Genomic DNA, 26,282 nt, shown 5'->3' on the forward strand with positions numbered 1-26,282 from the left:
GCATTTTCCCAACTAAATCAAGTCCAAAACTTTGTAATTAACAAATAGGAATAAAGGAATCTAAAATCTAGTAACCAAAGGAAGATACCCCATCTATAAAATCCTGGAATCGACCTGATTCACCAACTGCCCAACAGTGTCGATCATCTCATCCAACAAAGACACAGCAAAGTCCGACCACGACTCAACAGTGACAATTTCGATGCACAGAGTCCCCCCTTGGGGAATGCCTGCACCTTGATCTCCCGCAATGGCTCGAAATGCGGGTAGATAGTCTGCATACGGCTACTGGCCGCCATGAAAGATAGGTCCTCAACGTGCTCAACGTCCTGGTGCACGACCGAATCAAACCAATCAACCGTCTCCGGCCAGTCAGTGCAGTCCTTGACAATTTCCTTCAGACCGATTCCTTCGTACTGAGCGCTCTCAAGATGTTGTCGCTGGACAAGCTGCAAAAGATCCATGGCTGTCCATTCCTTTCCAAACTTCACCCGCACCGGTACATACTGCCACGATGGTCCAACAATCGAGTCAGCGTTGGGGAGGTCAATGTTGCGACCACTCACCACCTCGCCGAAAGTGACATCGTCAAGGGAGAGGCGTCGCGCAAGACACAGCGCCCAAGCCGCCGTAGGGAGGGTTGCGACTGTGATCTCCCGTGGTCGCGCGGCTATATTGACATCCTTGGAGATGGCGAAGTGAGCGGCAGATACGACAGGGATATCGGGCTGGATCCGTGTCATAGATGACCCTTGAAGGAGATCACGCCAGTACGGGATGCTGGCTGGCAGATTAGTGCGAGTCACATGGCCGACGTACGACGAGAATGGCAGACTCTTCGGCACTGGTCGTCCCTCATACAATGCCGATAGCTGCTGCAGCAGAATCGGAAGACAGATCTCGTCGTATTGGGCGTGGGAGATGCGCATGATCAGGCTGCTGGGCCCGTCAACGTGCCGAACGAAGAGGAATTTCAAGAATGGTGATCCGAGAGGAATGCGTGACTGGACATCAACGTCGCAGAGTTTCTGGCTGAACTTTTCCACATCACTTTCAATCTCGTATTCGACGAACTGGCAGGGAAGGTTATCGACAACCACTCCCAATGAGACACCCTCGTGTTCCACGAACACAGTTCGAAGGATTTCATTCCGAGAAACAAGTTCCTGGCAACTTTGGAACAACTGAGTGCGGTCCACCTCGGTGTCCATGTAGAAAAGTTCGTATCGCATAGAGTACCGAGGCAGCTGGACAGTTCCTTGGACTGCGATCTCCTGAAGCGGGCGACTTGGATATGCATCCACGATCTTCCAATCAGGCTGAGCAAGCAATGGGGTCATCTTGTTGATGAATGCATCTACGTCGGTCACGTTGAGTGAGCTGAATGGTGCATAATCCTGAGCCGTGGCGACGGCTGGCTGGGCCTCCACTGCGTGTTCGGCCATGTCAAACAGAGACCGGTGATCAAAGATCGTAGTTACAGTTAGCTGAAGGCCATCCATACGGGCCTCCGAGACCAACTTCATAGCACGAATGGAGTCACCTCCCAAATCGAAGAAGCTGTCATCCAAAAGGATATCCTCGCAGGGGATATCCAAGACCTGGCTCCAGACACGTTGGAGCTTTTGCTGCGTGACCGTCGTTATGGCTGCACCACCATTAAGCTTTTTGTTTCGGGGTTGGAGCTGACCAATCTGTGCGTCCTTCGCACGAAGGATGATAACAGAGCCATCATTGGTATACTTCGCCAGCTGGTTTGTCGTGTACAGCTTCGTCGGTTGCTTGCACCAGGTTGGATTGGCAACTGGGTTGCCGGAAGCCACTTCACCTTCTCTTTCCACAAGCAGCTCACCCACTCCACCAGGTGGTACAAGACACTCATGGTCATTTGGGTTAACGATCCAAGTAGATGTGGCAGCCGAGTAAACCTCCTCAGTAGGGAGGCTGGCTGGACCAATCTTGGCCAGACGGCATTGCTCTGTAACATCCGTCTCAATTGTGGAATCGAAGATGTGCTGGATTTTCTGGGTCGGATCCTCGAGAATCTGCTGCACCAGCCGATCAAATTGTTTAAGCGCTTGATCCATCTGAGGGATATCGATGGTCTTTGAATCGAAGCTGGCCATGACAAGGAAGCCCTTTGTATCAACGGTGAAGACAAGCATAAGGGCGTATGAGTTGAATTTCAACGCTTCACGAGCGGCCTCTGCCTCGCTGGTTGGAACAAATGCGGTGGCTGGCTCTTCTTTCGAAGAGGGCTCGACTTCCTCAATCGTCGGATGAATTACAATACCTGTGCGCAATTCACAGGCCTCTCGAGCATCGGCGTTCAGGCGTCGAATGTGCTGCAGACCCATGTGTTCGTGAGGAATGCGATCAACTGTTTGATCATGGATCTGCTGGAGGTAGCTTGATGCTCGAGCCTTGCGATCGATGCAAACTCGAACCGGGACAGTGGTGATCATCGGGCCCTCGATCTCCTCTACAGCTGCCACGGGAGCTGTGCGACCGGTCATGGTCTCTCCAAATACGATGTCATCAGAAGATGTGTAATGCGCGGCCAACAGACCCCAAGCACCTCGAATAGCGGTCGCGATGCTCGTTGTGGAGCTCGAAGAAGCCCGGGGCAGATTGACGTAATGTTCTAGCAGAGAATCGGCACGCGCCTGATACCCAGTGTATGGAATGGGAGGGAATTGCAGCGATGTAGCGCCCTCGAGTTGAGTTTCCCAAAATTTCTCCGTGGAGGATCGGTCGGTTTCACCAAGCCACTTGATGAAGTTCTTGAACGGTGCTGGGCTGCCAATACTCTCACCGCGGTAGGCGCGATTCACTCGGTCAACTACCAAAGGCATTGACCAACCATCGTAAAGTGCATGGTGAATGCTCAGGACGATGTAGGTTTTGCCAGATGTCTCGTCGTCCACAATAGCAAAACGAGCAAGCTCAGTGCCCAGAGACATCCCCTTGAGTGTGTCGCTACTCAGATACTCTGCCAAGTTGGAGCTGTTGAGCCATGGAGTGTTTGCCTGTACGACGATCTGCATGAGACCGCGGCGTGGAACTTGGGCAATTCTTGTCCGCAGGATCGCACATTCTGCTGAGACTTGCTCAAAAGCAGATTTGAGTCGTTTGGCGGTTTGAATATCCTGAAGTTCAATGACTCTCTGCGCGACATAGGCATCCGTATACTTAGCGGAGAGGGCCATGAGAGCTTCTTGGAGAGGTGTACAGGGATACACATCTTCAACCTCGCTAGGATCCAAGTTGCACAACGAAGCCGCTTCGACCCGTGCAGCATCGGCCTCCCAACTTGCTGGAAGCAGCGAAAATGGGGGAACATCCAGTGGACCTTTGTTCTCCACCTCTTTCACTCTGAGGGCCAGGTTCTCGAGGATAGGTGATTGGAAAATATCAGTGACTTGAATAGCAAGAGACTGCTCTCGTGCAGCAGCCACCAACCTCATGGCTTTCAACGAGTCACCGCCGAGGCTGAAGAAGTGGTCATTGACTCCGATATCTGTTTCATCACCAAATAGTTTCAACCACAGGCCGTGAAGCTTACGCTCCATCTCTGTCCGGGGTGCTATTTTGACAACGGTGGACGATCTAAACTCTGCAATATGTCTCCTTGTCAAGTCATTCCCGAGAGCCCGCAGCTGCTTCCGGTCTGTCTTGAGCGACACCAGGAGTGGCATCTGATTGAGTGGGATATATGCGGCGGGGATCATATACCGGGGCAGGTTTGTCGCAAGAACATCGTCAATACCAGCGATCAGCTTTTGGAATGAACTCGAAAATGAGGTGATCTCGCTGGTTGTGCCCGTCGTTTCACTCTTTTCCTCCGCCACGAAGACAATCAGTGTGGCATCAGCTTTCTTTCCTCCGGGGAAGATCACTTCCGCTGCAACACTTGCTCCAGCGGGGAAATAATTTCGGACGTGGTGCTCAATTTCTCCCAGTTCCACGCGCTGACCGCGCAGCTTCACTTGTTGATCGGCACGGCCGATGAAAACAACACTACCCGAGGCATCGGGGTCATATTTACCAGGTCACCAGTCTTGTAGAGACGGCCCTTGCGACCTGGTACATTCCCCCACCCTCAACCAGCCATGCTGGGTCCTCGATGAAGACCTCGGCGGTTTTCTCTGGATTATTGAGATATCCATCACCGACCACGGGGCCTTCGATAAGAAGTTCTCCCACAGTGCCGATAGGCATCAATCGGTCATGATTGGATGGATCTACCACCCATGTCGTGCCTCCGACTCCCTGTCCGATACTAGTGTACGATCGACCAGGAGGGATGTCATTATTGATTGTGCAGCCAACAGTGCACTCTGATGGGCCATATGCGATCACGATTTTCGTCTTCTGGCCCCATTCGGCCGCATCACTAGCGGAGATTGCCTCGCCACCAAGGCCGATGACCTCCAACGAGGGCATTATATCAGGCGCCAAGACACGCGCGACCGATGGCGTCATGTGTGCCATGTTCACGTTCAGCTTACGAATAGCGCCACTGAGATCGTTGACTCGCTGGTCTTCTGAGGGCACACAAATGCAACCTCCGTTGGCCAAAGTGCACAGCATACAGTCAACGCTGACGTCGAATGCGTACGAGGGGAAGTCAAGCACTCGCGAGTGTTCTTTGTATCCGACTGCCTCGGCGCGAGGTAGTGCACCGCTAGTATAGTTGGAGTGAGAGATGACCACACCCTTGGGCTTGCCAGTACTGCCGGAGGTGAACTGGATGTAAAGAGTTGACGACGCTGGGACCACAGGTAGGTCCACAGAGAGCGATTTAAATTCGGCCTCATCGTTCAGTGGGCCAACAATAACTTGCTTTCCTCCCGGGACAATGCGCGCACCTAGTGCCGCCTGCGCCTCCGAGGTCAAGATAAAACCAGCCTCAACCTCGCTGGCGATGGTGCTCAGTCGTCCCTCTGGCTGGCTGGGATCCATGAGAACCAGCGCACCGCCAGCCTTCATGACTGCGAGGACACCAACAATTGTCCACATGGACTTTTCAAAGCAGAGCGGAACAGCCTTGCCAATTTGCAGTCCCAGATCAACAAGGTGTCTAGCCAGATTTGTTGAGCGCTCTTCTAGCTGTCTATAGGTCATCTCTCCATCCCAGGACACAACTGCGGGACGATCGAGTCGACTTTGCGCTTGTTCACTGATTATATCTTGGATGCATTGGTCGATGGTGGGGGGCATTGTCCCGTTCCACTTCCATAATTGTGACAGCTCTTGTCGTCCAATGCGGACGGCCTCGGCAACAGACTGATCGAGGTTATTGGCAATTGAAAGAATGATGTCGGCGAGGATATGAGGTAGGACCGCTTCGACAGGCTGCGTGGCTGTCGGGGACTGAGGAGTTCCGCGAACATGCACAACACCATGCGCGAGCTTTGCTTCTAGCGCAAACGTCCACTAATCGAGTTAAAAACTGGTGCTAGCCATGAGTTTGGATCTACTTACTTCATTCTCAAGGGAGGCATTTCGAAACAAGAGTGTGTCCGAAAATTCCCCGTCAAATTGACCCCGCCTTCGGATAGCTTCCAAAGCAGATCGCAGCGAGCTGCCTTCCCCCTCAATCACATCGGAGATGGGACCTCCCTGGAGACTGCCCTCTTTCAACCAGGAAAAGCCTCCATCCTCACTGTGCACTGTCCCGCGAAAGAGAAGGAGGACCCAAGCCAGAGCAATAATTTCCTCGTGTTTTATATCCGAAAGAGTGGGCAGGGTCATACAGTCGGACCAGCCAGCATCATTTGGCTTTGTCAACTCCTCGCCCACCCAAGGGGACGCACTGGGCTCGACGTATTCACCCATGTTCTTGGGAAAAAGTAGTATTAAGGAAAGTGTCTCTAGGGCGCGGGGACTATGAAGCAACGATCTGATTAAATTATCTGATGCAGATCGTCAGTGACGGACTTGGCATCTTGCAAGAGCCACAACGGGCAGAAACAATCCGAGCAGGTGCCGAGACCTCATTGCCAATGTTGCAATGGATCCGTATACTTGAACCAAATACGTTGTATACCTGTAGTGGGGGATATCTGTATGGTTATAACGTACATTACCATACATACCATACATACCGAGCCATACCAATACAACAGGGTCCCAAGACCCGCCAAGACCCGCCAAGATCGAACGCTAAGCACTGCCACCTGGACCCAGGCGCTAAAAACTTAATGTAGAGCGCCGATCAGAGCTCTGACAGTCATATTCGAAATTTCCGAGAGTTGTTTGGGAGGTTACTGTCGTCATTATCATGATCATCCTCTTCAACGTTACCTTTTTCGGAGATTCGCAAGTTTCCGACTGAAAGATTGATTAGATTGGCTGCGACATCGGATATCCGCAGATTGATTACGTTGGTGATTGTTACGAACCTTGGAAACTCTCGTCTCAAACATGTATGGGACCTGGATTGACTCCCCCTGTCGTTACTAGTCTGCGCCAAGCAGCGTACTTACACGGATGGTCTTTGGTTGCAGCCAAGGTATCTGTTTCCTGATTCCTATGCCTAGTGGACCGCTGCCTGGTGGACACAGACAAGGATGATCAATTCCTAACATCGTAAACAAATCCCCCGAGCCGGAGTATACCGAGGATAAGGTGGTCCATGCCGACGTTGCATAACTGGTTACTTATTCCTTCGTGCTCCTGTTCCGAGTTGGTAGCATCATCATCATCATAGTCATGTCTTCGAGTACTCTCCCCCTGGTGCGGCTACCGGAGCCGTACAAGACAACTTATGAATTGCACGTCGTATCTACCGACCGGAATCTCCGCAAGTTCCAGCTGCTGAGAGCTCCTCGCGGAGATGAAGGCATACCACCCCCAAAGCCATTGGACCACGCGTCGTTGAAGTTCACAGATTTGGCCCAACCCAACCCTTCTTCCACTCCAGAGGAAGGAAACAACTCACCCTGGGCACGTGCACAGAGAAGTCCAGTTACCTATATTACATGGGAAGGGTCGGACACGCCGACGGTGGGCCAGGTCTGGAATGTGGTGTATGCTATTGAGACCCTGCGAAGCGAGTTCGAGATATTCCGTGGTGTGCTGTCTGGTACTGGGAGTGAGATACTTGCACGCGAGCTAGAAGGCGTGGGATTGGCCATCGCGCATCCCGAGCCATCTGCTGCGCCAGGAAAGCCCATCCCAACCACCACTAACCACCTCGGACAGCTTGTCTTTTCCCGCAGTAGCTTCTGGCAAGGAGCTGGCTCACCTTTTGGCACCCGTCCAGCGTGGGTGTCCGACCCGGGGATTTACAGCTATATGCGCAAGCCGTTGAGTGAATACCCTTGCCGACCACGCCAACACACCGTCACCACTGGTTTCCCCGAGCGTCGAGTGCACGCCCTTCACCCGGTACGACCACCTAAACCATCCCCCGGCTCTCGCATCTACAGTCGCTACATTCCACACTTGGACGAGTTTTTCTCAGTCTATGCGCTTGACTACACAAACGAGGAACACCTGGGGCTGTTCAATAAGTGGCAGAATGACCCTCGAGTCGCTCAGGGGTGGAACGAAACTGGAACTTTGGAGCAACACCGCGAATACTTGCGCAAAATCCAGGAGGATCCGCACCAGATCGCTGTGCTAGCCAAGTTCAACGACACTTTCTTTTCCTATCATGAGATATATTGGGCGAAGGTATGGTTTCTATTTGTTCCCGGTAACCTGACCATGGCTAATTTAAATCACAGGAGGACCATCTCGGTGCGTACTACGATGCTGGTGACTGGGACAGGGGCCGCCATTCGCTAGTCGGTGATGAGCGTTTCCGAGGCCCGCACCGCACCATTGCGTGGTGGTCTGGATTGATGCATTACATCTTCCTGGATGATCCCCGTACGGAGTATGTGACTGGAGAGCCCAAATACTCAAACCTGGCTCCTTTGACCTACGACCACGCTACGGGCATGAACCTGGCCAAGCTGGTTGATCTGCCACATAAACGGTCGGCGCTCATTCTTGGTAGCAGGGAGAAGTTTTTCCATGTGGCGCCGCTGCGATTTGACGGGTCTGACACTCTCGACCGCAATCCCTTCCGCTCATTGAAGTTGTAAAACTAGTTACAAAATGTGAAATATGATGTGATTGTATTGTGCATATGCATATGTTATGATCGTCTGGGAGAAAAACCTCGGGTATATTAAACCTCTCCAGCAATGCCAAGGAAAATTTCTTCACGAGGACCAAGCGTACATATGTAATCTAATCAGATTCGGGATGCGTCCGGTGTTTTGAGTTTGGTAGTGGTATTGACCCCAATTTGCCCTAAAAAGTAAAATATCCGCAATAACCGAGCTGTCCCTGAGGTGCGCCATGTCGGAACAAAAGACACACAATTGAGATAGATCATCGTCATTGGAAATTGGTAAATTTGCTCGGAGCGTATAGTATGACCATTCTCGGGTCCAAGCCCAACCGTAGGCCCACCCCCAAGACCCTCCAAGACCAAAACGAAAAATACCATCAAAAATACATCCATTCTTACATTCTTACATCCTTGGCTCTTGGCGGTTTTACTTACTAGTCGATCTGATAAGGAGTCCAATCTTACGTATTGTCCGACGTCGGCTTTTCACGGTAAAATTCTTGGTAAGTCATGCGAGTGGAGCTCTTGGATTTCTCTTTTAGCTTTGGGATAAAATAACAAAATGATCTTCCTTCTCATCTGTTCACGCCCATAGATAATTTTTACTATGGCCGAAGATGCACCAGCGCAGAAGCGCAGCGTATGTTTCTCCTACATCCTTAGGGGTTCTTAAGCTAATTCGTCAAAGTGGAGGGACAGAGCTGTCTTCTTCCGCCTGTTTGTCTATGGCGAACCCAGCAGATCAGATATCGCACTCCTTGTGCTCGGCCTTGTCTCCGCAATTGCCTCCGGAATACCTTTTCCGATCATGTCAATTGTGTTCGGTCAATTGGTGGATCAAATGAACTCGACGACCTGCAATGTCAACGACAGCAATGGCGACGCATACCAAGCTGGTATTAACGAGAAAGTCTTGATGATTGTCTACATCGGCATCGCCTACCTCTTTTTGATCTATATTTATGTGTTTAGTTGGAATCTGACTGGCGAGAGATTGGCTCAGCGTCTGCGCGAGAAATATTTCAAAGCCCTCCTCCGCCAGGATGTGGCCTTCTTCGACAACCTCCCGGCTGGCGAGGCGTCTTCAAGAATTACAGGTGACATCACCACCGTGCAACAAGGAACGTCCGAAAAGGTCGGCATTGTGATCAACAGTCTGGCCTTCTTCGTCACCGCGTACGTCGTGGCTTTCATCAAGGATCCCGAGTTGGCTGGAATGTTGGTCTCCCTGACTCCTGCTTACTTGATCATGTCTCTGTTGGGAGGGTATTTTGTGCAAAAGTATTTTGGTCGCGCACTGGAGAGCATGACCAAGGCATCCTCAGTTGCACTGGAAGCATTTTCCAACACTATGGTGGTTCATGCTTTTTCGGCCAACGCGCGGCTTGAGGAGAAGTTCATCGAGTTTTTGAACCCTGGAAGGATTGCCGGAATTCGCAAGTCAATTGCCACAGCCACTCAGGCCGGTTTGCTTTACTTTATTGCTTTCTCGGCCAATGCATTGGCCTTCTGGCAGGGCTCTACGAAGATTGCGGATTCTGTAGAGTCCAATGATAGCGGCATGACAGTCGGAGCAACATACACCGTGATCTTTATTCTTGTGGATGGTAAGTATTTATATTCATGTTTTGATTTGACCTATCGCTGACTATCTCTATCTCTCAGCGTCCTTGATCCTGAGTACAGTGGCACCTTTCATCCAAAGCTTCGACGCCGCCTCGGTTGCCTTCACAAAATTGAAGGCTGATATCGACCACTCGTCCGCAATTGATGGCACTTCGAAGGATGTTGGAGAAGTATTGCCCGAGGTCAAGGGCCATGTGGAGTTGCGCGATGTTTCGTTCTGTTTCCCTTCCCGCCCAGATAAGCCAGTCCTTCAAAACCTGTCGCTTTCCTGCCCTGCCGGTAAACAGACTGCCATCGTCGGCTTGTCCGGAAGTGGAAAGTCTACTGTTGCCGGCTTAGCAACAAGATTCTACGATGCTACCGAGGGAACTGTTATGTTGGATGGACATGATGTCAAAGATCTGAATGTGCGTGCATTGAGGAGCCATATCAGTCTTGTCCAACAAGAGCCATGTCTTCTTGATCGATCAATCTTTGAGAACATTGCCTTAGGCCTGATCAATTCCCCTGCACACGCTCATCTTCAACCGATCCTGACTGGCACCGCGCTGATTGAAATTGCTGCCGCTGTGAGGGAGGGCCAGGCCCTCTCGGTCGCCGCTCTAGAACACGGTGACCAGGCGCGAGAGGTGGTGGACTTGGTCGAAAGTGCCACAAAGCTCGCTGATGCCAACGTGTTTATTGAGAAGCTTCAAGAAGGCTACGGTACTTCGGTTGGTTCCAGCGGGAACCTAATCAGTGGCGGACAGAAGCAGCGTATCTCTTTGGCCCGAGCCTTGGTGAAAGATCCGCGGATTCTCATTCTCGACGAGGCCACAGCATCCTTGGACTCCGCGACAGAAATGCGCATCCAAAGAGCCTTAGAGAGTGTGGCCGTGGGCCGGACTGTTATTACCATTGCGCACCGTCTATCTACCATCAGGAATGCGGATAACATCATCGTCATGAGACAAGGAAAGCTTGTTGAACAAGGCACTCATACCGAGCTACTGGCAGCCAATGGTGCCTACGCAGAGCTGATTCGCCTTCAGAACCTTAATGTCGACAATTCTCAAGAGGGAACATCCACTCGATCGGCATCGCCTGTGACTCAAATCACAGAAAAGGTCGAACCCAATCTTTCCGTGACTGATGATGTCCCCGATAAAGAAGATACGGTCGATACCCCTGCTACCCAAGAGTCCAAGCCCAAAGAAACCGGCGGTGTTGTCGACACAAACAGGTCATTTGCCTCAACAGTCGGCTCCCTGGGCTCTATGTTCCGACCGTATTCATTTGTTCTGGTTCTCGCAGTGACTGGCGCTGTTGTCATCGGCGGCACATACTGCGCTTCGGCAGTCATCTTTGGTAATGTCGTGGGTAAACTGAGTGGCTGTGAGGAGCCTCAGAATATCCGCGACGCTGGAGAATTCTACGGTCTCATGTTCTTTGTCCTCGCCATCATTGAATTCTTTGCAAACTTCTTCAGCTGGTCTCTCTTCGGTTGGATGGCAGAGAATGTTATTTACAAAGTGCGAGTTCTTTCACTCCGAGCCATCCTTGAGCAGGATCTCCAATGGCATGAATCCAACGACCGCAACCCTTCATTGCTGCTTTCCTTGATCACTAAGGACAGTAATGCTCTTGCAGGCCTGACGGGCTCCGTGGTTTGCACAATTTTGTCTATTCTCATCAACCTATTCGCTGCCATCATCATGTCGCACATTATCGCGTGGCGCATCGCCATCGTCTGCCTTGCTGTGGTACCTTTGCTGCTGGCTGCTGGCTGGATGCGAGTTACCTCACTGGCACAGTTTGAAGAGCGCCACCTGGAGGCTTTTGCTCGGTCAGTGGGAATTACAGTGGAGGCTGTCAACTCGATCAAGACCGTCATGTCTCTCTCCGTGGAAGACGAGATTATGGGAACATACCGTCGCTCATTAGCGGCACCCATGAGGGAAATCACCCGCCAAAGTGCCTGGGCCAATATCTGGCTTGCCATCGGATACGGTCTCAGCAACTTCTTATATGGCCTGGCATACTGGTGGGGAGCGAAAAACATCATTGCAGGATATTATAGTCAGACACAGTTCTTCATCGTCCAGCTAGCGCTGCTCGTCAGCTCACAGCTGTGGGGACAGATGTTTGCCCTGGCCCCTGATGTCTCGCGTGCCTTCCAGGCCACGCGCCGGTTGTTGAATCTGCTAGACCTGGGCACCACGAAGAAACTGTCAGCCCCTATCGAACTCCTGCCTAGCAAGCTTTTGCAGTCTACGAGCGATGTCGAATCCACGGCAAACGCCCGCGAGAAGGTCGATGACACTCGCAATGGCATCAGTGTCTCCCTCAAGCAAGTCCACTTTGCGTATCCCGCACGCCCAGACACCCGCGTGCTTCATGGTTTGGATATAGACGTCAAGCCAGGCCAGTTTGCCGCTTTGGTCGGACCCAGTGGTGCTGGAAAATCGACCATCATTTCACTTGTTGAGCGCCTCTACTCCCCTGAATCCGGTACCATCCATGTTGACGGCCGAGACGTTGCCTACGGTGATATCTCATTCCGTGACAACATTGCATACGTACCACAGCAGAGCGTTATGTTTGAAGGAACTATTCGCTTCAATCTTGCTCTTGGCGCACGACCTGGTCACGAAGTTACGCAAGACGAGTTGGAAGAAGCATGCAAATTAGCCAATATCCACGACGTCATTGCGCAGCTTCCCGAGGGATACGATACACACTGCGGGCCAAATGGTGATCGTCTCTCCGGAGGTCAGAAGCAGCGATTGGCTATCGCGCGGGCGCTGATTAGAAAGCCAAAGCTGTTGCTCCTGAGACGAGTCGACCAGTGCTTTGGATGCGGAGTCTGAGCGACTGCTTCAGGATGGGTTGGAGAAGGCAGCCAAAAACATGACTGTGATAGCGATTGCTCATCGTTTGTACACGATCCGCAAGGCGGATGTCATTTTCTTGATTGAGGATGGCCGTTGTGTTGAGCAAGGCACTCACGCCCAACTGATCGAGCGGAGTGAGACTTACAGGGTCAATGCCCTGAACCAGACAGTGGATGGATAAATGTTCTTCCATAGACAAAAGTACATAGCTGGCTTTTTTTTCCCTTCTGTTTTCGATATAGATATATATTGTTTAATCTCATTCTTCTATGATAGACATCTCGTACTACATAAATACATATCGTTTCATGACTTTTCTATCAACTTGGAACATTTACTCGGTTGCTTTCTCCCAAACGCATCCATTTCCAACAGACTGCTTTTGTTAGCTCAATCAATCTGGCGGGAGCTCGTCAACTTACTTTCATATCCTAGATCATCATTGAAGAACATATTCCGGATCTCGTCGCCCGAGGACAGTCCCATAGCTGGGAAGTACCCAACAGCAGTTTTTCCAAGAGCCAAAGCCATCATTGGAGCTACCTCAACCAACTCGACAAACTTGGGTTCCGTGTTGTACCGCTCTGCCAACATCTGCTGGTGGATGTTGAAAACTGCGAAATGCGCCTGGTGCATCGCCTGACCACCACGCTTAATACCAGACCAGGCGACAATATCACCAGCAGCGTAGTGATATTTCTTGTTCGGAACATCTGCGGAAAATTGAAGACCGGGCGTGATACGGACATATCCCTCGGCATCACAGGCTTCCTTGGGAAGATATGAGGATGTTGGTGCGAACCGTGACACGGCGTTGATTACATGATCGGCAGCGAGCTCCCGGCCATCTGAGAGCTTGAGCATGTACTTCGCCGGAGCGGACTCGTCACCGCGAACTGTGTCCTGGACGCGTGCACCCATCACCACTTCGACCCCGGACTCTTTGAGCATTTCAAGTGTCTTGTCTTTGAACTCATCGGGAAGGTCCTCGGAGGAGAGAAGCTGTTGCCGAGAGTGAACGAGGGTCACCTTTGCCTCGGGTTGGACCATCTTGATCTCGGCGGCGATCTCGATACCAACAGCACCTGCAACAAACCAATTAGTATAACTCAAGTGCAAGAAGAGAATGCCACATACCGCCTCCAATAACAACAACACCTGCTGAAGCTTCTTCGATAGTCTGCACAGATTCTGCTGTTTCGGCAAGATATGCCTCCCGAGTCAAAGACTTGGGCGCACTAGGCCACTCTCGTCGCAAGCCCGAGCACGCGACCATAAAGTCGTATTTTTCTTCGATAATCTTGTGCCCATCATTCGCAGTATTCTGGCGGATGCGCGCGATCCGGGACTTGCAGTCTATCGAGTCTACTCGTCCTTGAATGTGATTGATATCCGGGGACTGGAGGGCGGGAATATCGTCGAACTTTTTCCAGAATGTGCTCGCATCGGCATTGGAAGCCATAGCCAGAGGCAGACCGATCAGATGGTCTAAAATAATCACTGTCAGTGACATACTTCCAAATTCCATGAGCAAGATCACATACAATAGCCATCGCGCTCATCCACGATGGTAACTTGCACAGGAATCGTGTGCGCGGGGCCCTGCTCTTTCTCATCCAGGTTGAATCGACATTTCCGCCCATGACACAGATCAATCAGGTTCAGAGTTGCGGCCAACCCGGAATAAGACCCTCCGACAATGAGAACCTTGAATGGCGGCTGTTCTTCGAGACCAGGCATGGCGGCGATCGGTATGGGCTTTTGGTAATAATCGGGGGGAGTTGGGATGGGAAAAAGAAAAGAAGTCAAACTAGGAGCCGGCAATTCCACCCGAGCAACTGATCAACAGGTTGAATGTCTCAATACCCGGAGAAAATACGGTCCCAATTACGCAGGTATGTAAGTTTAATGAAACCTTGTCTTATCAGATCCGACTTCGGGACACTTGGCGCCAAGAAGTTATGATTTGTTTGAATACACATGCTCTTAATACCATACCTGCCTAGGTAGGTACACTGCTACTCTCTTCAACTCTTTCTGAACTATTCCTCAATAGTGATTATACTTTCTTTTTTATATTCAATATGGGCTTCGTTGTTGTCCCCGCCACTCTCCCCGATATCCGGGCCATCTACGATGTCTGGTTTGCGGCTTTCAAAGGCCAATTGATCCTGGACCTCATCTACCCAGGAACCGATATCAACGATGAGGCTTTCCGTAAAGTCCACACCGAAGGAACTCTTGAATATTGGAAAGGATTGAGCACGGAGCACACTTTCCAATGCATTGACACCGACACCGGTAAAATCGCCGGCATGGCAACATGGCAAGTCTACTGGCGCGAAAGAACTGCCGAAGAGCGCCAGAAGCCGTGGATTGGATGGCTGGAGGGTGACCAGCGCGCGCGTGCCGAAGGGTTCTTGGAACAGCTCTGGGAAAAGAGGGAGAAGTGGATTGGGCCTAAGAAGCATGTTTGTGAGTCGCTACTGATCCTTTGATGATGGCCGTATGTTGACCCCGCGATAGACTGCCACACAGTTGCAGTGCATCCAGACTACCAGGGTAAAGGCGTCGGAGCACAGCTTATGCAATGGGGGATGAACGTGGCAGAACAGCTGAATTTGCCGGTGTACCTTGAGTCAACTGTGGAAGGAGTTCCCTTGTATAAAAAACTTGGCTTCCAGACTCTCTCGGAAGGAATCGTGTTCAAGCCCGAAATTACCAGGGTCGACAAAGAGGTTCGAGCACCACTCATGGCAAAAATGCCCACATCTGCTGGAAACATGACGTTCGAGGAATGGGCGGAGGGCAAGACTTCCTCTGTATAAACTACATTTAGATATCTACGGACCTTTCTTAGACAATCAATGCAAGGCACGATCGGCCACATGCCGGATGCCATGACATATTTTCATTTTTCGACGCCAAGAGAATCTCTAATGTTCCTCGAACACTTAATCGCATTTACGTATGTTCCTAGCCCACGGTGTGTAAAATATGACCCGGAAGTTAAACTTACCGAATGAGCGAGAACTCCGACCTCTTCCGGTAAACCATCAGACGAGAGACTGGTCATCCCTTCTCAGGGGTGGTAAGGAGTCCACCGCAGAAATTACTCGGAGGCCTAAGCGGAACATAGAGTTAGAGCCAAGACTTGGCGTGTTCTCGGTGAATTCAAGTTGTTGTGAAAAAATTTTATCAATCTAAAACATTTTTATCAATCAAATTAAAACCTTGGAACCTTTTATCAATCAATTATTCCTACCGAGCCAAGCATCTTGGAATGACGGCACAAAACAGGAAGGGGAGACTTACTCTTTACCACATTGTAGTGCTGCCTTTCCCCATGACTCCTACTCCGGTAGAAATCTATCCCACCACGGAATACTGGAATGCGAAGTCCGGAGTACTCCGTAATCGAGGGGCAGTTTTGTGCGCATCCATGTGGGGTTGGGGTACTCCGTATATGAGAACCAACTCGAAAAGTGCTGATCAGTCCCTGGTGGCGTTAACTAGTAACTTTACTGATACCATGAAATACAGGTAATAATAAACACACTATTGTATCGTATGGAAATACAGATGTGGAGCCGCCGATCTTATCTGATCAAGGATTTTTTATCAGATGGCCCGCAAATCCCCTGGATCCATGGATCTGAACTATCTGAATTCTTCGGTGCTCTGGAACCGAGTATCGTCTCGTAGGTAAATCTTGGAAAATATTAAATCCCTCACATCAGGGAGCAATTTGGCTGACCGACATCGGCTAAACACGGGGGATTTCCGAACAATTCTGTTCATATATTTGAGTTTGAGACATCCAGGGGACAAAAGAACCAGTAGTCCACTCTTGCAGGGAAGTCCATCCTGCCATGCATCTTTCTTCCGCCTTTGCCGCCCTTTGTGGGCTCCAAGCTACCCTTGCTGTGGCCGAGAACACCACTTGGCCCTGGCAAACCTTCAAGTCCAGCCCTTACGAACCTCCGAGTCTCAAGATCTCGAAATCCGGCCCTACCAGCCCCGGATACCTCTTCTTCGATCAATCATGGGACGCGCATCAGTACAGCGTGTTTATTATGTCGGACAAGAACGAGCTTGTCTGGCAAAGCCCGCGCGGTGACCTGAAGGGTTTCCGAGTACAGAAGCTGGATGGGAAGCCTGTCCTGACGTACTTCAACGGCCTTGGAGTCCCGGAGCCCTTTGGTTGGGGATACGGCATTATTCAAGTTTTGGATGAGTCCTACCAGAGCATCTACAATGTCTCTGTGACAAACGACAATTACAAGGCTTTGGGCAGCATTGACAGCTCATCCTTTGTATCTTGGATTGACATGCACGAGAACACGATGACGCCGGATGGAACAATGCTGGTTACAGGTTACAATGTTACCCAGGCTGATCTCAGTTCTGTGGGAGGCCCCAAGAATGGCTGGATCGCTGACTCGCTCTTCTATGAGATTGACGTCAAGACCAACGAGATACTTTTCCGCTGGAGCGCTCTGGACCACATTGATCAGATCCCCTTGGAACACGTACAGCCTTTCTACCCAATCAATGACTGGGGACGCAACAGCAGCTATCCCTATGGCTACTTCCACATCAACTCCGTGGACAAGTTCCAAGATGGAACCTACATCATTTCCTCTCGCTACTACTGTTCGCTATTTAAGATTGCGAAGGATGGATCGGTTGGCTGGACGCTACAGGTGAATTCAAGCTCCTTCAAGTGTCCCACGTATATTTCACATACTCAAAATCTACAATAGGGTCAAACTGGCGGCGACTTCAATCTCAACGGAATCAAATTCAGCTACCAACACGACGCCCGCATCCACGACGAGACCGAGGATGGATTCATGCTCAGCATCTTCGACAATGCCAACTCTGATGTCCAGAACGGAACTCACCACACTGAAGGCATACTGATGAACGTCAATCTAGCCACTCGTGAGGTCTCCCTTGTCCAGACTCTCCACGACCCACGCGATGAGATATTCTCGACTTCTCAAGGAAACACACAACTGCTGCCTGGAAACCATGCCATAATGGGCTATGGATCGAACCCTAAGGTCAAGGAGTACAACTCCAACGGGACTTGTGTCATGACTGCGCAGTTTGGACTCGATGCTGTCGTCGCAAGTTACCGTGCCTATTCGCTCACCCTGGGTCGGCGTCCCCAAGACTCTCCCCGATGTGTTTTCTTGCATTGAGCAGGGTCGTAACAAGACCAATGTTTATATGAGTTGGAACGGAGCTACTGAGCATAAAATGTGGAAGGTCTTCGGAGGCGCTAATGCCTCAGACCTGAGTCCGGTCGCAGCTGTACGGAAGACAGGGTTTGAGACCGTGGCGAGCATCAAAGGGAAGATTGGATATGTTCAAGTAGAAGCTCATGGCCTGGGGATTGAGAAAGGGGTTTCCAAAGTCGTACCCGTAAAGGGTCGGTGTTAGGTAGGTATTGGGATTTCTGTGTTGTAATTTTAGTAAGAATAGACAAAGAGAGAGCTCGACTGTACTAATCTTAATAGAATACCACTTTGATTTTCTAAAGGATGGTGTACAGAAGTCCCCTAAACATTGAACTATTGTTTTAAGTGAGCCAAAGTGTAGAAAGAGATGATATACTCTTCAGTATATAGTAGACATTAATCGTATGACAAACTAAGTAGAGAAACATTATTACACACTGACTCCCACTAGCTTCGATCTGATCACGACCTTCATCTGCCGGCTTCACACTTTTCCATCAACGCCACATCAACTTAGATCACGCGTCCCTTGACCTGCTTAAGATCCTTAACCTTGATATCTCTCCACATACCAGAACATCCCCAGGCAACTACCAGCATACAAACACTGGTAATCAGCATATAACGCTGCGCATCTCCATAAGCGTGAGCAATGGCATTCCGAGCCGGGCTGCCCCACTCATACGACAGCTGGGCGGTGATGTCCGAATAGACCTTTGCTACATTCACCTCTGCCGGCACGTATTTAGCCAGCGCCTTGGGGAACTCACTGGTCCAGATAGCGGCAGACACAGTTGACCCAATAGCACTGCCAATACTACCGAACAGGTTCAGCATGGCAAGGATAACAGCGATGTGCTGGTGATCCGAAGGCGCCATCATAGCAAGCTCGCCGCAGATAACAGTGGTTCCACCAGCGAAGGCAACGAAGATTTGAGTCATACAGATATATCCAATACCCGCATCGGGCTGGCGGAACTTGATCATCAGTCCAACGCCCAGAATCATAAGCGGGAAGGAGAAGTAAACGGCCAGCCATTTGAAGCGACCAGTCCAGCGGATCAGGAAACCAACGAGCAGACAAAAGAGACAAGATCCCACTCTGTAGATGGCTTGGACATAGCTGGCTTCGGTGACATCCAGGCCCCAGACGACCTGGAGCATGGATCCGAAGTAACTACCCCAGACCATCGAGTTGAAAAACTCGAAGATGAACATCAATCCACCGAAGAAGACAGTTCGGTCCATAAGTAGGTTGAACGGGATGAAGGTCACTGGAGCCCAGAATCGCTCGTAGAGAGCGAATGCGATGAGCAAAAGGCCTCCAAAAACGATCATGCAAATGATCATCGCCGAGCGCCATTGATCCTTTTGGTATGACCAGAGACTGAATGGAAGAAGGAACAGGGCCATTCCGCCCGCCAGGAGAATGATTCCAATCAAGTCGACCTCAATGCAGTACTGCTTGATTGTAGACAAGGTGAGAGGACCACGGCTGGGTGCGAGCAAGCCCATCTTTTTGGCCTTTCGCTGATTCCAGAAGAACAGAAGACACAGAGGAGCCACCACAACCGGAACAATGATGGTGAAGATTCCGAATCCCCATCGCCAGCCAGGGCCTCCGAGGACACTCTGGGCAATTGGTCCTCCGATCCAGGTGGTGATGATGTATGGCGAGGTTGCATACGACAACATGAGGGCTCGGTTCTTCAACGAAGAGGTGTCCGAAATGAAAACGGTCAAACAATAGCTGACTCCTTGGGATCTAGAATTTGTCGCGAATTAGCTGGGCAGTTGGGAAAATATTTGGCAAGAATATGGATATCATACCCCACGGATGAGAAAACCTGGGCGGCCGCGTATGTCTGAACGTTGTTGCAGCCCGCCATCATGATGAAACCCACAACCCAAATGAGCAACATCAAAGACATACCCTGAGGCCGACCCCACGAGTCCAAGATCTTTGCCAGGGGGATTTTACTCAAGCCTCCAATGATATTGGCCATGATACTCGTGGCAGCCGTCAAAGAGTGGAGCTGGAATGCACTGGTCACGTAGGGGTTTAGGGAACGGATGACGACCTCCTGGATGGAGGTGACAAAGTAGATAAACCAAATGCTTCGCAGGAGGACAGTCAGAGTCAGTATTTGAATAGATATAAACGTTGGATCATGAAGAGATACTCACATCACATATGCCAGGATCATATGAGACTTAGTCCACACGACGGCCGCGGCCTGGACTCCCTTCACACCAGCCTGAGCCTCTTGATCGAGAGACTCTTGGTCTGAATTGCCATCAGCCGTATACGCCGGTGGCTGAGCTGTCTCTGGCGCTTTCTCAGTGGGATAGGTAACATCAGTAGCCGTCGCCTGAGCGATCTGCGTCTCCTTGGATGCCATGGCGAGAGACTCTATGCTTCGAAGCTTGGCTAAAAAGTGCCGATCAGTGAGCTTATATACCCTAATATATACCAGGTAGTATGCATTATCCGATATCGGTAACAAGGAAGATTCTGCACCAATGAGTACATTGTCTCAAGGAAAGTGTCGGGTAAAGTGCCCGTAAGGAATAATTTCCATAGAGAGATTGATTAGTCGGGGCCGGCCTCCTTGGCGTACATAACCGTTGATAAGATGGATCCATCAGCCTTGCTAAGGAGCTTCCTGGTCCAATAAATTTGGTCCTGGGGCTCGGCTGCACTCATGCCACTTCGGTTTGTCTGGATCAGCCCATTCTAAGCTCGTTTTTTCCTGGACTTTTTATCATTCAGAAGACAGTTTCGGCGAACAATGCCTGGACAGTGGCGTTTTTCTTCCTGGGCTGTTTACGGTTTTAATGGTATTTTTCTGTCTTCGGTTTTTACGGTATTAAATAAATCACTCGGAGCTTCAAAATTACCTGTATTTGAGCTTTACAGCGTTTTCCGCGGCATTTTTGGTTTCTCTCCATTATTAGTGATATTAGTGACATGCCAAACGTTTATATTAAATGATTCCGCGTTTTCCGCTTCATGACTACATATATACGGTGCAAGATATATCCGGCGCAAGCTTTTTTTTCCTTGTCGGGTGATAGTTCCCTATTTTGGCTGGCGTCGCTTTTACAACCCTGCAGCCCTAAGAAATAGTGTACTAAGCTAACAAGTAGTTGTTTTGGATTCAACACCCCACAGTTGTCTCACTCTCATGAAAGTCAGGTAACATGATGCCTTTATGTTTCTTTTCCATAGTAATACCAGAGTTTACGTCCCATCATGAGCTCTACCTCAATTCATGCTTGCCATATGCTCCAAACATCAGATGCCTCTATGCCTCCAGTGCATTCTTTTTTACTAGAACAACGTCGGGTGGAGGGTTCAAGTCCTTTATATGTTACCCGCACGGATGAACTTCGGTCCAACTTCATTGCTTGGTGATGCCTTGAATTCCCAATACTACGTAGGTAGATTCCGCGGGCTTTCCTAAGAGCTACCACCCATCCGGCGTTTATTGTCTTCTCATAGTAGAAGCCTTGAACTGTTTTCGAACATCAGAAACCAGTGTCGGATGATACGTCTTATAACCCGAAAGGAAAGCCTCAGCAACTTTCGGTAGCCCAAAGTAAGCCCTGCGCCAGAGCCAAATCTAGATCCTCCACTGGATACTGCGTCTGGGTCAGACGATACGTGATATAACCGGAAACGAAAGCCTCGACAACCTTCGATAACCCGAAGTGAGCTTTCCCAAGCGGACGCAAAGTCCGAATCACGTCGCTTTGTCACCGCAGAGCTTCCTCAGAAACTCGACCTGAGTCAGCCCTTTACACCTGGCCGATTGTATGACGAAATTACAGTTGTCCATTTCATCCATTTCTTTGTACAATGACATGATATCACTTATCCAGCTGAAATCCACAGTATCGGAAACATTCAGATTCTGAGAATTTCCCCGTTGGGAGCAACATAAATATGAGATATCCTGCAAGGTATCTGCCTTTCTGGATAACACAGTTAACTAACTGCTATTTCCAGTGACTACACACCAGGGCCTGGCCTCTCAGTACAATCCCAAGAATCAGGCACTTATTTCCAAGACACAAATGATTGTCAAACTTTTATAGCTTAGAACCTAGCTTCTGCAACTACTCAAAATCCAACCTTCTTCTTTTTCATCATCCGCTAAGCACCTCTCTTTACGACACCACATCATCACCCTCAACTAGGGATCTCTCTACACGACACGGCAACCGGCCAGGCGACCACCCATGCATAGAGCTTTCACACTTGTTACGCGTTATCAGCAAAGGACGTACAGGTTTCTCTCTCTCTCGACAGCCACTATCTCTCGGTACTCTCCTTCAACGTTCACTATCTTGGTCCCTTTCATCCTTGGCACTCACTAGAAAGTCCGCTACCTACGCAGTCAACCTTCTTTCCTCGCATGCGACATGGGCATCACCGCAATCCACGCTCCGTCTTTGTACACGGTCAACATGTGTTTCAGCAGTAACAGCTCCGCAGAGCCTAATCTCCAGAGCTTATCCCGTTCTCACCAGCGAATGTAACTTCACCTTGTGGCCCACCGCACTAAACTGCGTTCTCGGCACCCGGGATCCTCACCGGCACTCAGGCTCAGCCAGCTCCCGTGAACCCTTCTTATCCTTCTCTCGTGCCTTCGCGCCACAGTTCACCCAACCTTTAAGACCTATATGAGCAACGCTCCTAGCCCCTACGTCGCGTATCAGAGCCTTCACAAGACCTTCGCGGTACACACGTACAACACCGGCAAGTGGGTCACCAAGGCACCAAGGCATTAATCTCACGTGCTTAGGGCCCAGTTTCAATTTTCAACCAATCAGAGGCCAGACAATCAAATTTGAGATTTGAAGATTTCCAAAAGCGGCTCTGCCACTTTTGATTTGCTTCTAGCAAACTCAGAACTCAATCAGATACTCAATGGCCGGCGACATTGAAGAGAGTCGAGAGAAACACAGCCATGGCACGTCACACAAGCTGCCGGATTTGCAGCGAAGGCTCAAAAGCCGACATCTACAGATGATCGCAATGGGTAAGAAGCGCGAGCTATACACATTCCTGTTTCGTATGCATATTCATATTCTTATCTTTTTACAGGAGGTGCCATAGGGACAGGTCTGTTCATCGGTAGTGGGAGTGCCATTGCTACCGCAGGCCCTGTCGGTGCCCTGATTGCATTCACCTTCATTGGATCAATCGTGTATTCAGTCATGATAGCCTTGGGTGAGGTAGCCACCTACCTACCTATCGCAGGAGCCTTTGCCACATATGCGACGCGCCTAGTCGATCCCAGTCTAGGCTTTGCAATGGGCTGGATCTACTGGTTTTCCTGGGCCTCGACATTTGCCCTAGAACTGACTGCCACTGGCCTGATCATTCAATATTGGGATGACGCGATCCCAATGGCGATATTCATTGCTGTGTTCTGGGTTGTTATTATAATTCTGAACATGTTCCCTGTGAGCTGCTACGGTGAAGTCGAATTCTGGCTTTCGAGTATCAAAATCATCACCGTTGTTGGATTTATGATCTTCGCTATTTGCATCAATGCTGGCGTTGGCAGGGAGGGGTATCTGGGCTTCAGATACTGGGTGCATCCAGGCCCATTCCGCGCTTATCTGATCGAGGATTCTGGACAAGACGCTCTGGCTAAATTCGTCGGATTTTGGGCCATTCTGATCAAAGCCGGGTTTTCGTACCAAGGTACCGAGCTGGTCGGTATTGCAGCGGGTGAGACGGAAAACCCTCGCAAGAATATCCCCTCTGCAATTCGGAAAACCTTCTTTCGGATCGTGTTTTTCTTTGTCTTTACGATTTTCTTCGTCGGCATCGTGGTGCCATCTGACGATAAACGCCTTACCTCCGATGACAGCGGTACGAATGCGGATGCATCCCCCTTCGTCATTGCTGCGAAACGCGCTGGTGTCAACGTCCTACCTAGTATCATCAACGCAGTCCTGCTTACCGTGGTCCTTTCCGCTGCCAATTCGAACGTCTACAGCGGGAGTCGGATCCTAGTCGGTTTGGCTCACGAGGGATTCGCTCCTCGGTTTTTCTTGAAGACAACCAAACACGGCGTGCCCTATGCAAGTGTTGGGTTTACAGCTCTTTTTGGCCTGTTGGGCTTCCTCAATGTCTCAAATGCCGGAGCTACGGTCTTTAACTGGTTGATGCAAATTGCTGGCTTGGCAGGTTTTATTACCTGGGCATCTCTGAATATTTGCCATCTTGCATTTATGAAAGCCTTGGCTGCGCAAGGGATTTCACGCGACACTCTTCCGTATAAGGCTCCCTGGCAGCCCTTCTTCTCGTGGTACGGCTTGTTCTTCAACATCCTTATCATTATTACTCAGGGTTTTACTGCGTTCATTCCGAAGTTCAGTGTTACGGATTTCTTCATCAACTACCTCAGTCTCATGCTGTTTGCGGTGTTATACATTGGTCATAAGGTTGTTTTCAGGCCGGGATTTGTGAAGCCTGAACAGGCAGACATTGATACAGGACGATTTGAGGAATGAGTGGGAAGTGACATGTGTGAAATAGATGTATTTAGATGTATTTAGATGTATTTAGATGTATTTAGATGTATTTAGATGTATTTAGATGTATTTAGATGTATTTAGATGTATTTTAATATGTATATTGATTTATAACTGTATAAAATTGAGGTTGGAATGAAAGTTGAACATAGTAATACTATATTAAGATGTTAATAGTTAGTAGTGTAGTACTTATAATAAAACAAGTAAAGAAATGATAATCTGTCATGGATAACCTAGTGGAAGGCTCACCGCCATGCCGATTACCTTGCTTCGGTCGCAAGGCCAGCAGGAAAGGTGCCTGGTACGAATCCCGGGGTTGGCATTTTCACTCGTGCGAGTAATCCACGACGCTGGAGGCCACTAAGCAATGGAAATGACCCTTGAGGGAAGCAATTCTGCAGAGACATTTTCACCCCGGGATGGCGTCGCCAGATGACACCGTCCTGTTACAGGGAAGTTGGCAATTTGGTGAGACGACTACTATTTTTTTTCTTGTTTTTCCCTTCATTTATTATTTATCTCATTCAATAAAATCATATTGCCATGTCTTATTCGACATTCATAGATTCACAGGAACACCTAATGATAGCATAAAAATATACAAAGCATAACAAATCAACAGACATAAAAAGAAACAGATCAAGGTGTCCCCATATGGGTCTCATGCGATGCATGCACAGTATGCTGCGTCTGCTCCAAGAGCACAGCATAGAATTTCCCGTCTTCTGTGATATCACGGTAAGGACCAGCAGAGACAACGGCCCTAGAACGATTAAATTAGCACATGTCACACTTAAATGATAACATCAAAACCAAGACCAAGTGACAGAGGATCAAAAAACAAAATCACACATACCATCCTTTATACTTCGGCTGATTAAAGGTATCCGTAAACACCCTCAGCACCCGCAGCGGCAACTCCAGAATAGAAGGCAACTCAGGCCCATCACCACAAATAGGTAACCCCAGCTTGTTGACGGGGATGTAGACAGTCTCTGCGACGTTCTGCGGGTTGCGCGCCTCCTGGAAGATGAGGAGACGGCGCGAGGCGGGCGACGCCGGTGCGCCTGCTGGTGGTCTGGTGTTTGCGTTCACGCTCATGCTCATCGTGGAGGATTTCTGAGTGTGCAGAGTGCGCAATAGGTTTTTGCGAAGGTCCGTGTTGGATTTTCTTTTTTTTGGGCTTGGTGTTTGGGGAGATGGATTGTTCAGTTTGGCTGTTCTTTTTTTTTTTTGGGGGTTGTTTTGCTTTCTCCCACTTGGACTTTTGTGCTGTTTTCTCTGGCTGCGATGCTTAGAGATAGAGGGTTTTCTTCTGGGGTTTATTAGTATGCTCTCTTTTGTATGTAGTTCAAGCGCTTACTATTTGTTGACAGTGGCGTGTATGGAGGGCGCGACAGGCTCTGCTTATCGTTGGGCGATCAGTGTCCCGATTAGGAGATCGCGGGGCAGAAAGGGGGGTGACTTTGGAGATGGATGTATACTGATGATGAAGAGGGATGAAAGAAGAGAGGAGAGAGGAGAGAGGAGAGAACTCAGTCTGTTCGTTTTAAGGGGGAAAATAACCTTGGAAGCCAACAGAAGAGGGGACTTAACGAGAAATATTATAATTGTTGGTTGGACCTTCGTCCAAGAATATCCAGAGCCCATACAAAACATACATTGATTATGACATTAATTAGATTATTCCTATACTCTAGAGTCTCTAGATAACCTAGGTACAATAAATCACAGTCAACAGATAAAGAAAAAATAAAAATAAAACACAGGGTATCATGATAATATGGCCGAAGAGAAACAAGTAAAAGAAACAAAAGAACGTCAATCCCGCTCAAATCAGGGATA

General features: G+C 49.6%; 9 protein-coding genes across 9 annotated transcripts; 5 read left to right on the forward strand and 4 right to left on the reverse strand.

Moving 5' to 3' along the window:
- Nucleotides 1-143: 143 nt before the first annotated feature.
- Nucleotides 144-5,841, reverse strand: N7519_000574 (uncharacterized protein; the record flags this gene model as incomplete). The annotated part of the gene is made up of 3 exons (XM_057287352.1): nt 144-4,020; nt 4,091-5,439; nt 5,488-5,841. 3 exons carry the CDS (start codon nt 5,839-5,841, stop codon nt 144-146), a joined length of 5,580 nt encoding a protein of 1,859 aa, XP_057153435.1.
- Nucleotides 5,842-6,717: 876 nt separating this feature from the next.
- On the forward strand, nt 6,718-8,099 carry N7519_000575 (GNAT family N-acetyltransferase; the record flags this gene model as incomplete). The annotated part of the gene is made up of 2 exons (XM_057287353.1): nt 6,718-7,683; nt 7,737-8,099. The coding sequence occupies 2 exons, from the start codon at nt 6,718-6,720 to the stop codon at nt 8,097-8,099; spliced, it is 1,329 nt and encodes a 442-aa protein (XP_057153436.1).
- Nucleotides 8,100-8,738: 639 nt separating this feature from the next.
- Nucleotides 8,739-12,811, forward strand: N7519_000576 (ABC transporter ATP-binding protein; the record flags this gene model as incomplete). Its single annotated transcript, XM_057287354.1, has 4 exons — nt 8,739-8,771; nt 8,820-9,738; nt 9,797-12,560; nt 12,586-12,811. 4 exons carry the CDS (start codon nt 8,739-8,741, stop codon nt 12,809-12,811), a joined length of 3,942 nt encoding a protein of 1,313 aa, XP_057153437.1.
- A 139-nt stretch (nt 12,812-12,950) lies between these two features.
- Nucleotides 12,951-14,370, reverse strand: N7519_000577 (uncharacterized protein; the record flags this gene model as incomplete). The annotated part of the gene is made up of 4 exons (XM_057287355.1): nt 12,951-13,006; nt 13,053-13,715; nt 13,768-14,118; nt 14,175-14,370. The coding sequence occupies 4 exons, from the start codon at nt 14,368-14,370 to the stop codon at nt 12,951-12,953; spliced, it is 1,266 nt and encodes a 421-aa protein (XP_057153438.1).
- Nucleotides 14,371-14,714: 344 nt separating this feature from the next.
- On the forward strand, nt 14,715-15,458 carry N7519_000578 (GNAT family N-acetyltransferase; the record flags this gene model as incomplete). The annotated part of the gene is made up of 2 exons (XM_057287356.1): nt 14,715-15,105; nt 15,157-15,458. The coding sequence occupies 2 exons, from the start codon at nt 14,715-14,717 to the stop codon at nt 15,456-15,458; spliced, it is 693 nt and encodes a 230-aa protein (XP_057153439.1).
- Nucleotides 15,459-16,502: 1,044 nt separating this feature from the next.
- N7519_000579 (arylsulfotransferase family protein) lies at nt 16,503-18,211 on the forward strand (the record flags this gene model as incomplete). The annotated part of the gene is made up of 4 exons (XM_057287357.1): nt 16,503-17,336; nt 17,397-17,707; nt 17,745-18,070; nt 18,159-18,211. 4 exons carry the CDS (start codon nt 16,503-16,505, stop codon nt 18,209-18,211), a joined length of 1,524 nt encoding a protein of 507 aa, XP_057153440.1.
- A 181-nt stretch (nt 18,212-18,392) lies between these two features.
- On the reverse strand, nt 18,393-20,281 carry N7519_000580 (uncharacterized protein; the record flags this gene model as incomplete). Its single annotated transcript, XM_057287358.1, has 3 exons — nt 18,393-19,644; nt 19,710-19,997; nt 20,067-20,281. The coding sequence occupies 3 exons, from the start codon at nt 20,279-20,281 to the stop codon at nt 18,393-18,395; spliced, it is 1,755 nt and encodes a 584-aa protein (XP_057153441.1).
- A 2,534-nt stretch (nt 20,282-22,815) lies between these two features.
- N7519_000581 (uncharacterized protein) lies at nt 22,816-24,413 on the forward strand (the record flags this gene model as incomplete). Its single annotated transcript, XM_057287359.1, has 2 exons — nt 22,816-22,927; nt 22,993-24,413. 2 exons carry the CDS (start codon nt 22,816-22,818, stop codon nt 24,411-24,413), a joined length of 1,533 nt encoding a protein of 510 aa, XP_057153442.1.
- Nucleotides 24,414-25,076: 663 nt separating this feature from the next.
- Nucleotides 25,077-25,544, reverse strand: N7519_000582 (uncharacterized protein; the record flags this gene model as incomplete). Its single annotated transcript, XM_057287360.1, has 2 exons — nt 25,077-25,200; nt 25,294-25,544. 2 exons carry the CDS (start codon nt 25,542-25,544, stop codon nt 25,077-25,079), a joined length of 375 nt encoding a protein of 124 aa, XP_057153443.1.
- Between the last annotated feature and the right edge of the window lie 738 nt (nt 25,545-26,282).

This window comes from Penicillium mononematosum (genome assembly GCF_028829835.1).
Source record: "Penicillium mononematosum strain IBT 11891 chromosome Unknown utg000001l:1.0-4488741.0:1.0-4491989.0, whole genome shotgun sequence".
NCBI classification, from domain to species: Eukaryota; Fungi; Ascomycota; class Eurotiomycetes; order Eurotiales; family Aspergillaceae; genus Penicillium; species Penicillium mononematosum.